General features: G+C 46.1%; 2 protein-coding genes across 2 annotated transcripts in view; one reads left to right on the forward strand and one right to left on the reverse strand.

Annotated features, from left to right (window-relative positions):
• The first annotated feature begins 2,180 nt into the window (after nt 1-2,180).
• LOC117866838 (uncharacterized) lies at nt 2,181-3,030 on the forward strand. The gene is made up of 3 exons (XM_034751127.2): nt 2,181-2,326; nt 2,476-2,510; nt 2,704-3,030. The coding sequence occupies exons 1-3, from the start codon at nt 2,245-2,247 to the stop codon at nt 2,830-2,832; spliced, it is 246 nt and encodes an 81-aa protein (XP_034607018.1). The 5' UTR covers nt 2,181-2,244; the 3' UTR covers nt 2,833-3,030.
• Nucleotides 3,031-3,176: 146 nt separating this feature from the next.
• LOC117866837 (protein NRT1/ PTR FAMILY 1.1) overlaps nt 3,177-12,926 on the reverse strand; it is a 28,201-nt gene continuing 18,451 nt past the window's right edge. The window contains exons 2-5 of the mRNA XM_072290255.1: nt 8,417-8,811; nt 4,980-5,126; nt 4,276-4,829; nt 3,177-4,141 (exon numbers count right to left, since the gene is read on the reverse strand). Coding sequence (XP_072146356.1) covers nt 3,265-4,141; nt 4,276-4,829; nt 4,980-5,126; nt 8,417-8,811 — 1,973 coding nt within the window. The 3' untranslated portion in view covers nt 3,177-3,264. The remainder of the gene's footprint in view (nt 4,142-4,275; nt 4,830-4,979; nt 5,127-8,416; nt 8,812-12,926) is intronic.

The following is a 12,926-nucleotide window of genomic DNA, read 5'->3' on the forward strand; positions in this document are numbered from 1 at the left end:
CTTTTGACACCGTCTCTTCTTCAGCCTCGCCCATTGCAGCATCTGCAAAGGCACCTCCTTGAGTCTAGTTCGGAACGTAGTTATCATCTTCATAATCATCTTCCATCCTCCTAAAGGCCCTCAGGCATATTAGTACTAGTTGGAGGCTTCAACCGGTACTAATTGATAACCTTTAGTATCGGGTGAAGCCTCCATCCAGTACTAAAGTCCCTCACAGGACGTCCTGGGGGACTAGCCGTTAGGCCCGGTACTAATGCTCCTATGAGTACTGGGGGAAACCCAACCGGGATGAATACTCAGTTTTCTTGTAGTGTATAGGAAGGACAGGAAGCATTGCTTGGAAGCAAAGACGGAGAAGTGTGACACCCGACCCAATTTGGTTGGCCCAGTGAGGCCCATTAGCGCAGGTGCGCATGTTTAGTACCACATTGCTAGTTTAGCAAGGGTGGAGGCAACTTATAAGCCTTCGTCAACCAGCCATAGCACCTTCGGGTTAACCCTTTTACACGAAGCGAGGACGAAAGTGTAAGCAGGGTGCTATGTGTACGCGTGCCCGCCCCTCGGAAGGGTTGGGCGGTGCGGCTTTGGAGGACGGGGTGTTACTCAGTTTTCTTGTAGTGTATAGGAAGGACAGGAAGCATTGCTTGGAAGCAAAGACGGAGAAGGCAAGGTACGAGACAGTCTAAGTGGAAGGAGTGATGCACCCATTCCCTACAATGACAAAAGGACAACCATGAAAGGTAGAGGTTTTACAAAAACACTAGCATCCACGCCGACTCGAGGACTTAAACCCGGGTGAGTAAGATCTAACTATAAGGAACCTTACTAGGTGATCAGTTTGCTAGTATTTCTTCTCGAAAAGTATAAATAATGCCACACTAGCTAATGACCTGACGTGATCATGGTTCATCTGTTGAAAATGATTCACTAGTAGAGAATTCACCTTCCATATGTCCTATTTTGTCCCGGTTTAAAGTTGGCTCGGTACAAAAGGTTCACCAACTGGGACTAAAGCTCAGTCACTGGTGGGGGGCTCACCAACCGGGACCTTTTATCCCGGTTGCAAAGGCTAGTGGAAAAAAAAGACCCTGACCCTTTTATCCCGGTTGGTGTTACCAACCAGGATAAAAGGTGGGGTCTTTTATCCCGGTTGGTGTTTCAAACCGGGATAAAAGGGTCCCAACGGGGTGGCTGAAATTGGATTAAATCCCTCGAACCCTTTTATCCCGGTTTGTAATACCAACCGGGATAAAAGAGGGTCTTTTATCCCGGTTGGTGTTTCCAACTGGGATAAAAGGATCCCCCACGAGTTAATACAAAAGGATTGCATCCCCTATATAGTCATATGTGCTGTGTAGGTGGGATGGCAAGGAAGCTACACGCGAGGCTGGAGGTTGTGGGTTCGAATACCATGCAGCGCGCACGCACATATTTCGTGTGAAAAATCGCGTGACTTGTGGCTTGCGACGTCGCGTGTCTTGGGGGGAGGGGCTCCTGGGAGCATTCTTTTTTTTTTGCGGCGCCTGGCATGGTGACCCGTTTTATCCCGGTTGGTATTACCAACCGGGATAAAAGGGGAGTCTTTTGTCCCGGTTGAGTGACCCGGGACAAAAGGACCCCCCTTTGTACCAATTGGTTTATCCCGGATGGATTTTCGGGAGATTTGCACCTTACCAACCAGGACTAAAGGCCAATTCTCTACCAGTGATTCAACAGGCATATTAACTTCTATTGTTTATAAGGGGTGCAATATTAAACTACGGAAATTTGGCACAAACTAGCTAGCGCATGATGCTCAACCCATCCTTTCTGACACACGAACATAATCAAGTGCAATCACTAGTTCTGCTTAATGACTCGGAAGCCACAGTGCATTTTGTTTTTGCACTCTCCTTTTCTATGGTGCTTGCCTGATGGCTCCAGTGGTTCCCCTTGTCCCTTGCTCCAACGGTAGACAAGGAGCTGAGCACACAAGCTTAAAGAACCGGAGCAATCAGGCGCTCCACTAATGGATTCTTCCTTTTTCTTGCCTTGAGGGAGTAGCATATTAGCACCCCACTAGCACTTGACTGCACACTCAGAAACCATGGAGGCAAAGTGCCCATTATCTCCACGGTACCTTTTGCTTTTCGGTATTATATCAAGAATTTGGGAGCACCAATCATCCTAAGGTTGGACATTGGGGCACTGCTCTTCAGCTATATAAACCTGAACGTACACTGTTTCTATGCAGTGTTCAAGAAGATGACTTCGAAGATAGTATGCAGAGCTTCGGTGCTTGTTTTTCTGCTCATTGTTGTGTCAGCGCTTTCGGTATGCACCGAAGGTTGGTTTCCCTGTCGCACCATGCTTTTTCCCTGACTTTCTATGAAATATCTTCAACTTTCTGTAATTTTCATTTGTACTGCATAAAGAGGAAGAGGTGAATATTCAGGAATTGGTTTATTAACCTTCCTTCCATGGTGGTTTTTGCAGGAGGAAGGGAGCTAGCGAAAGAAAATGTTCACAAGGTATGAACTGAATAGAAAATTGATGGGTCAAAGACTAGCAAAGTTCTGTTGAGAATTTGTTTAGAGCTAAAAAGGATAGTTTTTCTGGATTTACAAATTCATATTAGTAAGTTTGAGAACGGCTCTACTAACGCAAGAGGATGTTTATTTGGAAAAGATTACCAACATCCATTACATGTGTGGTTTAATTCAGGTGCATCCCGCCGCTGCATCTGAAAAGGGAGCAACAGCCTCAGGCGACATGGTTAAGACAAACGACTACGGACGCTACGATCCGACTCCGGCGTTTGCCAAGCCTCGCTTCAAGCTTATACCCAACTGACTGACTGCTACTTTGCTTCTGTGTACTCCGTACTGAGCGAGGTTAAACTTATTAGCAACATATATTATATAGATAGATGACATATGTGGACTGTGGAGTGATGGATCATAGAAGTAGTCGTGTACTAGTATATAGGTAACTTGTGTAATATTGGTGGCCTCGGTGCCTCTACTGAATATATGTACTAGAGTTTAGACAGTGGCAGTGTGCTTCGGTTTGGTGACGTGTTCTTGTGTTGGATCTTTGATCCCAACTTCCCAAGGCAGAATTTGGGTGTTTCTGATTGAGAACAGCAGGTTATTATGTAGACCGGGCCCTTTATTTCGAATATGAATCCGATTGGTCACAGCAAACAACATATATCAAGTGCTTTTATTGCAGCCCGCCATACCAACAGTCCAACATGGAACAAGCACTTGCCTGAGCCCTGAGCTAGCCTGTAAACTCTACCGCCTCTTCCGCTTCATCGTCAGCATCAACTTCCAGTGACATGTTCTGCGCCGTCTCATTGAAAACGTAAGCGCAAACGACGAAGTAGACGAAGTCGATGGCGCCAAGAACTGCGAGCAACCGGTAGTAGCAGTCGTAGCGACCCCGGTCCAGGTCGTCGGAGATCCACGGGACCGCCCCGCCCCCGCCGGTGACCACGTTCACGAGCTTAATGATCACCGTTCCCATGATGCTCGCGACACCACCCCCGAAGAAGAGCAGCGCCAGCACGAAGCTGCCCATGGACTTCGGAAGCACCGCGTAGTAGAACTCGATCTGCGCGATGGCGCCGAACGCGCCCGCGAGCCCCATGAGCACGTACTGGGGCGCCAGCCACAGGGCTGACATCCGCAGGGCCCCTTGCCTCGTTGCCGCCTCCCTCCTTCGAGCCTCTACTGCCGATGCCACTGCCATGGACACGACGGCCAGGAACAAACCAATGCCCATGCGCTGCTTCAGCGTGAGCACGCGTTGCCGCCCCGTGACCCTCCTGAGCAGAGGGAGTATGTAGGAGTCGTAGCAGCCTGACCACACGGTGAAGGTCGTGATTTCGAATATTGATATGGAGCCTGCGGGTATCTGGAACCTCGTCGTGCCGATACGACGGTCCGTGGTTGCTGCTTGCAGTACCCCGAACGAGGAGCTCTGCAACAGGAAGGACATCACCATGGCTGACCACATGGGCATGACGCTCAGAGCAGACTTGAGGTTCTCTACTTGCTCCACTGTGCAGGTGCACCGTGGGCACGTGCTGTCAGATCCTTCATTGTTTGTGCTGCTGCCTGCTCGGGTCCTCACCAAGCAAGCTTTGTTCAGAAACCTGAATGAGTTTATTTGTACGGGGTAGAACTAAGTTAAAATGCTAACCAAAAGTGTGAAGTGAAACTATGGGGTTTTGTTTAGATGCACCCTAGCTATCTTAATAGTAGAAACAGAGCCATAAGTAGCAATCACCTCATTTTTTCTGATGGGACCACCTGTGTTGAACCTGGTAAGCTGTGGAACTGGACACCATGATGATTTGCCTCTGGCAGCTCAAGGTCACGGTTGTTCACAGCCGCGACAGCCACTTTCAGTAAGCCAGCCCACATGCTCGTCTGAGGCTTCACCTTCACGTAGAATGGTGACACTGCTAGGTTAAGGAGCGTGACAGACGTCATGATGGCTGCCGGAACCATGAAGCCAACCTTCCAGCCCATCTTATCTTGGAAGTACACAAGCACAGTCACGGCCACGATCTGCGAGAAACCCACGGATACGTAGTACCAGCTGAACAAGACCCGGAGAGCACGGTCCTTCCTTGCGGTGTCCCAATGCGCAATCTGATCCTCGGCAAAGGCCAGGCAGCAGGGGCGGACGCCACTTGCTCCAAGCGCCATGAAACCAAGGGAGGCACACAGCACAAATAGCTGAAGTGGAGTAGATGAAGTGCAGCCTTGGTTTGGAGTGGTGCAATCCGGTGGTGTCAAGCGTGGAATCACTGATGTCAAACACAAAAGGGTAGTCCCCTGTGTGGAACACGAAAGGAATAATCAAATAGATGCGAGTTTGCAGTCTTGTAACAGTAATCAATACCTTTTTATATAAATAATATTCAGTTAAAAAAATTGATGCTCTTCAGTTGTACAAGGGCCAAAGGGATTGTTCGGTGCTCTTACAATTGTGCAGGAGAAAAGTGTGACTGTAACCATGAGGCAGCGACCCAACAGTGCGTCGGACACAATGGCTCCGCAGACTGGCAAGAAATTTGCGGCCGCTATGTACACGAAGATGATGATGGCACTGCTTGCAGCGCCGAGGTGATACTTTGTTGTGAGGTAAATCATAAGATTTGCGCCAACAGATGCGCTCACAATCCGTTCAGATACTTCGTTTGCTGAAAACAAATGGGACAGTTCTATTAGCAACATTGCTTCTTTCTTCTTCTTTTTTGTCTCTACAACAGTTTGGAAGAAATTGCTGACCCTCCCATGTTTTTTAAGGGAGGCATAGTAGATTCAAAATATTATACAATATGATTTATTGTCTAATCTAGAATATGGAGTGAATGTAAACCACTTTTGTCGCATACTTAGAGCATCTCCGCTGCGAGATCCCTATTCCCCGAATCCAACTACTATATTAGAAGAATTTGTGTAAAAATCTTTTCCCAATAATTATTTGGATGAACCAATGATATACCCCAACTCACCCAAAACTCCTCTAGCAGATCCCCATTCCCCAATCCAACTACCATATTGGGAGTGTTGATGAAAAAATAATGCTATAGCAGATCCCCTTTACCCCTTTCTTTTCCCAATAATTATTGGGATAAACCAATGATCGGCCACCCCAACTCACTCTAAATAAAGAATGAGTTGTTACTCTCCTAATATGGTAATATGGTAGTTGGATTGGAATGGGATTATTGAGAACTGTAAAAGCAACTCTCCCAGTAACTATAAAAAAGATATTGAGATATGCCCATTAGCTAATTATAGCTAATTATACGGTAGTTGGATTGGAAGAGATTATTGGAGGAACTGCAAAAGTAAGTCCCCGTAATAACCATTTTGGATACATTATTTATGAGGGGAAAAACAGAATGTTTCCTTACAGATTTCCCCAATGATCGATGCATGTTGAACTGTAAGCGCACAAAAAAATTATAGGATAGACATTGTTAAGGAGATACAACAAGCTAACCATGGCCTTGATAAGCGTCTCATAAGATTGATCTGTCAAGGTAAAAAATCTATGTCCAAGGACATTACCAATGATTACTGGAATCAGTCGCAGACCTTTCTTCCCCAGGACATGTGCTTGCTGCTGTTCCTCATGAACGCCTTCCATCGTCTCGAAAACTCTGTACAACCAGAAGCACCACCACGCCGGAAGAAATGCGCTATACAGGTTTTGACACTATCTTGCCCTGCATACTCTCTTTTGGGAGGCGAGGACATGTATTAATAGAGGTGCCATTTGTCCTTGCAGCTCTCTGGGCTGCACGCTGCTTGCCTTTCAAGCTATTGAATTGAGTGATAACTGTACCGGAAAACATGGAATGTAAAGATCTTAAAATTGGAGATAAGCAGAAACAATATCTCTGAGATCATTACATTAACTTCATACCTTTGATAATTCTGCCGCTGGTTTTTACATTAAAAAATAGAGTAAAATCTTATGATATCTGATCTTACTATCAGTAATTGGAGGTTTTCTTTTGAGCCTCCATTTTAATTCTCATGACAGATGTTAGAAAAAAAATAGGTGCGTCACATAATGCCCCAAAGACCACAAGATTAAGATCATCAACATCTCTAGACCAATTTACAAGAAGCTACAGTTGTCATCAAGATTTTGCAAGACCTCAGAAAAAAATAATAGAATATTTTTTGATATTAAGAAGTCCCGTGAAGTCTACATTCCAACGAATCATGAAGCAAGGCAATCGGAGATTCCTACAAGCAGTTATTTCGAAATCATCGAACGTCTCGCGTTCTAAAATCAAATCTAGATAGCACACAGTGCTGAAATAAAATGGGCATAACTCTCTCATTTGAACTCCATTTTAGGTGAATAACCACTAGTTGGAAAGTTAATTTCATAAGTTTTCAATAGAGCTACATTTCGGTATATGTTCTATTCTGTATGTAGGGGAAAATCCATGAAGAATGGGCAGGAGCAAAGCGATGAGAACAAGACGAAGGAGATAGAGATGACGACAATGAAGAGGAGCTTGGGCAATGCTTTCATTAGTCGTACATGATCAAATTCAGAAGCTTTGAATAAAAACAAAACCTCTTGAGCATTGACAAATGAAGATACAAGTAGGCGACATTCTACACATGGAAATGTTAAAAGCGATTCACGATGGATTATAGAAGATGACATCAAGCAAATTGGATACTATGGTTCTCGCCAAGTACTACTCACTAGGGAACACACAAATTCTTCGCAATCGGATATCAAGCTTCGACCAGTACACTACAGAGACAATCTATGAGGTGTTCGAGCACTTCAACGACTACCCTATCAACATCATAAATATCCAATACAGGACCTAGTTGTGAAGTTCTACGGCGGGTTGACACTAGCTTCACGTGCAATCATCAATGCATACATCAGAGGTTCCATTGTTGACCTCACTCCTACTTAGGCTAATGCTTTGTTCAAGAAGGTTGGTAATAATAATGCTTGGGCATCAGCGGCAAATGATTCAGTTATTCAGTCTGTATACAAGGTAAAAGACGTGCTAGAAGTGGAGCATGTTGGATCATCAACATCTTAGGTTAAACATTGCTGTTGTGATCAACTTTGTGCCCATGATTAGAGATGTACAATAGAAGAAAATTAGATATTTAGAAGCTCCATCAAGTCTTATTTCCAAAGCATCAAGAATTGTCAAGTTTGGAGATCTGTTGAAGGAGTTACGATAAAATATTTCAATGTTGTGCGTTCATTAATCAGCTCAGGATAGAACACAGTGCCGCATTAAAAGGGGCATAACTCACTCGTCTAGAGTCTGTATCAGGAGAATGACTACTTGTTGGAAAGGGAAATTTGATGCACTATATAGTGGAGCAAAATTTTGTTCGTTCTATCGGATTTAGTAGTCCAGCAGTCCACCAGGGGATTACCCAAGTGGTTAATTTGTAGGCAGAGGGGATCGTGAGACCAAGAACTCGAAGGTGATCATGAGAACACGAGAGTTTAGACAGGTTCAGGCCTTTGGAGAGTAATACCCTATGTCCTGTATTTTGATGGTTTGTATTGCTTGAGAAAAGGAGGCAACAAAAGTACAATTCTAGGGCATCAAGCATCGCCCGAGTGACGACTACGATCAGCCGATCCATGATGAAAATCAAGCACGTTTGGAGTCCCAACTTTGAAAAAGGGCCCTCGAGATCCTCACTGCTGAATGCGATCCCGCTAGGCCGACCTCCTTCCTCTGGGAAGAGTTTGATGAAACCCTCAGTGCTCCGTGCCCCTTCCGCAAGGACGCACGCCATAATCTTGGGACTGCACAATCCTCAAGAAAGAGCTCGGCACCCCGGTGGAGTACAAGCGACGCTGCCGCAATGACTACCATTGTGACAACAACAAGCGCGACTACCGCTGCCATGACAACCACGATGACCATGGTCATGACGACCTCTATCGCGATGACCGCCGCCGCGACGACTGTGATGACCACCACCGCGATAACTGCTGCCGCGACAATCGTGACGACCACCACCGCGATGATCGCGACAACAGCCGGCGTGACGAACGTGACGACCGTGATGACCAACACCGAGAGAAGCACCCCGACCAACCCAACCCAGATGCCCACCAGCCCAGCATCGACTAGAATGAAGAGTTCCAATGATAGGAACAGCAATTCAACATCATCGTGGGTGGCCCCAACACCTACTACAGCAACTGCAAGAAGAAACTGCACGAGCGAGAGGTGCACTTTGTCTCCATACGGCCAATCTAGTATCTGCACTGGTCTGATCAGCCCATAACCTTCTCCAAGGAAGATAATTGGATACACATCCCAGATCCTAGATCCTACCCACTAGTGGTTTGCCTGAGCATAGACCGGGCCCTACTCCCGAAGGTGCTGATCAACGTTGGTAGCGGCCTCAACATAATCTTCACCAAGACCTTGAAGTGCATGGACTTCAACTTTGAGCAGCTCCAACCCTATGAAGAACCCTTCTACGGCATCATCCCTGGCAAGGGGTTCTACCTGATTAGCCGAGCCATTTTGCCGGTCACCTTTGGCACGTAGGTGTGGCGGAACACCTCTGATTAACTCAACTAAAGCACGGTTACTTCGCTTAACACGCGAATCTCATTCCTTAATCGAGTTAACTCGACGATCCGTCGGATTTCCTCCGATTTAACCACTTAACAGGACCGAGTTAGCATAGCTCACACGAAGGTGAGTGGTTCCAGAGAATACAACAGATCCATAATTAGTTTTACAATTCATTACACACTGGTTTGAAATCAGAGTTTTACAAGGTTCGAAACAACGGAAGACAAAATACTGCGGAAGCTAACGCCGGGGTCGGATGTCCTTGGTGAGGCCAAATCGGACATCAGTGATCCCATTCCCCGCCGTTCGAGGAAGGATCCCACTCGACCGTCCACCTAGAAGGAAGCTGGGGCGGCCAAGTGCCAACAACAACAATCTCGGAAGTTTCAACTTCGCCTAAAAAGAGATGCCACAAACAAGGCTGAGCTTCTAAGCTCAACAAGACTTAACCGACCGGTGGGAAGAAGTACTCCACCACTTCTAGACATGCAAGGCTCTTTGGCTGAGGGGTTTTGTTTGCCAAAAGCAACTATGTTAGGTCCTTACTTTCAATGTTTTAGCTCAGATTCAAAGTGTTGGAGGTATGCCCTAGAGGCAATCATAGAGATGATGATATTCCATTTGTATCCATGATTTGTATGTTGTGTTCATTGAATATCCATTGAAGGCTACTTGAATTGATTTGCAATTATGTGAATTGTATGTGAAACTCTTTACTTGTATGGTTATTCTAAAGTTGTCCCTAGTCGGAGTTCATGTGAGGACACACATGAATATTAGACTAGCACATGTATTAGTTGATGATTATGTTTCACAAGTCATGGACATGGAGATGTTGAACTAATAATGTGGACACATGTGGAGACATGTGTTAGGACTGACCCAACACGAGAAGTAGTTCTCTCTTTAAACAACATATACGCTTTGTCCTTAGACCTGAGATTGTCGCATGTATTCTAGATGTGGATCGACCTACTTAGGGGCTATCAAATGCTATGCCGTAACAGGGTAGTTATAAAGGTAGCTTTCGGGTTTGTCAAGAAGCATGCTATGAGACATGGTCAATCAAGATGGGATTTGCCCCTCTCTGATTGAGAGTGATATCTCTGGGCCCCTCGAGTGATCGGATCCGAAAATGCATGGCCATGCTACGTACGGTTAAGAGTTAACCTACAAAGGGATTCCGAATCACAGGATCGAGAAAGAGCGGTCAGCTTGAAGCTAGACCAAATATCGTGAGGCAAAGGGAATAGCATGTATATTATGTTGTGATGGTTCGTCTGATATGATCTTCGTGTGCGTATAGGAGTTGGCACGTCTTGCTAGAGGCCGCTACCGACTATTGGGCCGAGTAGGAGTACTCGGGCCATGTCTATACGTATCCGAACCCATAGGGTCACACACTTAAGGGGCTGGAAGCCCAATTCCGATCTGATCCGAGTTGGATTAGGTTTAGAAGTACTAATGGGCCTCGGATCCAGAGGCCCGTCAGGAACCTCTATAAATAGAGGGGTGGGGGCGCCCTAGGGTTCACACCTTTTTGGCGAAACACACTTGCCGCGCCTCCCACGCCCTCGCCTATTGCAACTCGCGGATCTAGCAATCCGGCTTGCGACGCTTCCTCCCTGCACGTGTGGATACCTTGGAGGTGTTGCGCCTGCAGCACTTGGACGAGCCATCGACGAGCCGCCGACGAGCCACGACGAGCCGACGACGAGCCGCGGCACCGGAGGCGATCTTGCTGCACGTGGACGAGCTGCTGAGGAGCTGCTGGACGTGATCGACTACGTATGACTACGTGATCGTCCTCACTGCACCGACGCATATCTACATCTTCCGCACCAGTAGTGCGTCGAGTGGTAATCCCGTGATCCTTATACGGCAGTTCTTCCTGGTTATACGCGGTAGAATTTTTGAATTGCGCTAGTGTAGCCTACCTCGTATCCCAACAGTGGTATCAGAGCCGTAGCTGCTTAGTTTTGGATTCGGGATGTGTGCATATGGAGATATGCGAGTTTTCTGTTTGATCTATGTCCTGGTTTCGTGCCCTTGCTGCAATGGTAGTGTAACGACATACTCCTACCGATCGGTTTCCGCCATCGGAGTTAAGTGATACACGTAAATCCAGTTGCAGTGAGCGAAGATCAATATGATTGGTTGAATCGAGATCCAGGGTCATACGCCAGGCGCATTAGATGTGCAATAGTAGATGGGATCTACTGCCGGGGTCGGGATTTTGCCGTATGCGTATGCTTCGGTAAATCAGCCGTAACTTTTCGGTACGATCTCGGATCGGGGCGATTTTTATATGAAAATTAATCTACAGAAAAAGTTACACATGAAATTCAATGGCTTTGCCGTTTTCGGCGAAATTAGATTTCCCAAATTCGGCTTGAAAGATGGAGTTTCGGGCCTCCGAAGTTTGGAACGTTAGGACGCCTAACTCTGTTTTGCAGGATGTATGTATGTATCTTGTGATCAGTATGGCCCCCTTGTGTATGTGATGCATGTGTGTAACTCATTCGTGACTTGCGTGTCGCGCGTACGGCAACACGGCAGGAGCCATATGTGTTGTCACTTAATTGTATTTAATGGTCTGCGTACCAATCTGTGATGATCCAAGCAACTATGTAATCTTCATTACTAGATTCTTTACTAGCTATTAGGCGTAATAGCATGCTCTAGTTCTTGGAGGACTCATCACCAGGAGGATGGCGCACATGGAACATGGAGATGGAGATCACCATGGCGAACAGGTTCTATGGAGATGGAGATCACCATATGAAAACGGGTCATACTGTGTCACAACCGTGTGAATGCTATTCTGTTTATGTTTTACTTTCTGCATGCTGTGATGTTAGAAGTAGAACGACCTCACAAAGTTTAAGTTAGTATGCCCTCCCAACTAAAACTTGCACCGTCCCATGTCTTGTACAATTAGTGGTGGGTCTATGAAATTGGGGTACCACTAGTTTTCCTTGACTAGACGGGTTTGTGTCGGACACTTACACGCATAAGGGTTGGTTTGCTTAACAAGGTTATCTTAACGGTTAAGGTCCTTGGGGCATAAAGGTTGGGCACCGAGACATAGAGATGTCACCCAACAACAGGAGTCATATGTGATATGATTAGCAAAAGTTGCTTACCGATCTACCTCGTTTGCTAGCGGTGATGCTAAAGCTCACTAGTGGACTTGTTAGTTGTGGATCCTGAATCACTAAGTTTCAATAGAGGGATATTGATTTTAGTGGGAGTAGATTCTGTTAAAATAGTTTAATGTAATTTGCTCTATCATGGATACGTTTGTGTTAGTGTATTTTGCATTACTTTTGTTGTAGATTAAATGGCACCTAGCAACACCACCACATTATTTGCTTTGCGTTCGGTCCTTGAGAAGGACAAGTTGAATAGAACAAACTACTCGGATTGGATCCGTAACCTGAGAATTGTTCTCAGGGCTGAGAAAAAGGAAGATGTTCTAGACAACCCACTACCAGAAGAACCTGCTGATGATGCACCCGCTGCTGCTAAGAATGCTTACAAGAAAGCATGTGATGCTAACCTCGAAGTAAGCTGCCTTATGCTTGCTTGCATGGAACCCGAGCTGCAGATGCAGTTCGAAACAAACCATGAGGCGCACGATATGATCGTGGCGCTTAGAGACATGTTCCAAACTCAGGCCAGGACTGAAAGGTTCAATGTGTCTAAGGCCTTTGTTGAGAGCAAGCTAGCAGAAGGCGCAGCAGTAGGACAACACGTAATCAAGATGGTTGGTTACACTCAACGGTTGGAGAAGCTAGGCTTCCCACTGGGCCAA

The sequence above is a fragment of the Setaria viridis genome, chromosome 8 (assembly GCF_005286985.2).
Source record: "Setaria viridis chromosome 8, Setaria_viridis_v4.0, whole genome shotgun sequence".
Classification (NCBI taxonomy): Eukaryota; Viridiplantae; Streptophyta; class Magnoliopsida; order Poales; family Poaceae; genus Setaria; species Setaria viridis.

Bases quoted from the DNA above. Each gene is read 5' to 3' on its own strand.
- LOC117866838 (XM_034751127.2), top strand. From the start codon at position 2,245: ATGACTTCGAAGATAGTATGCAGAGCTTCGGTGCTTGTTTTTCTGCTC. The intron at 2,327-2,475 runs GTTGGTTTCCCT...TGGTTTTTGCAG, and splicing joins GCTTTCGGTATGCACCGAAG to GAGGAAGGGAGCTAGCGAAA. The intron at 2,511-2,703 runs GTATGAACTGAA...GGTTTAATTCAG, and splicing joins CGAAAGAAAATGTTCACAAG to GTGCATCCCGCCGCTGCATC.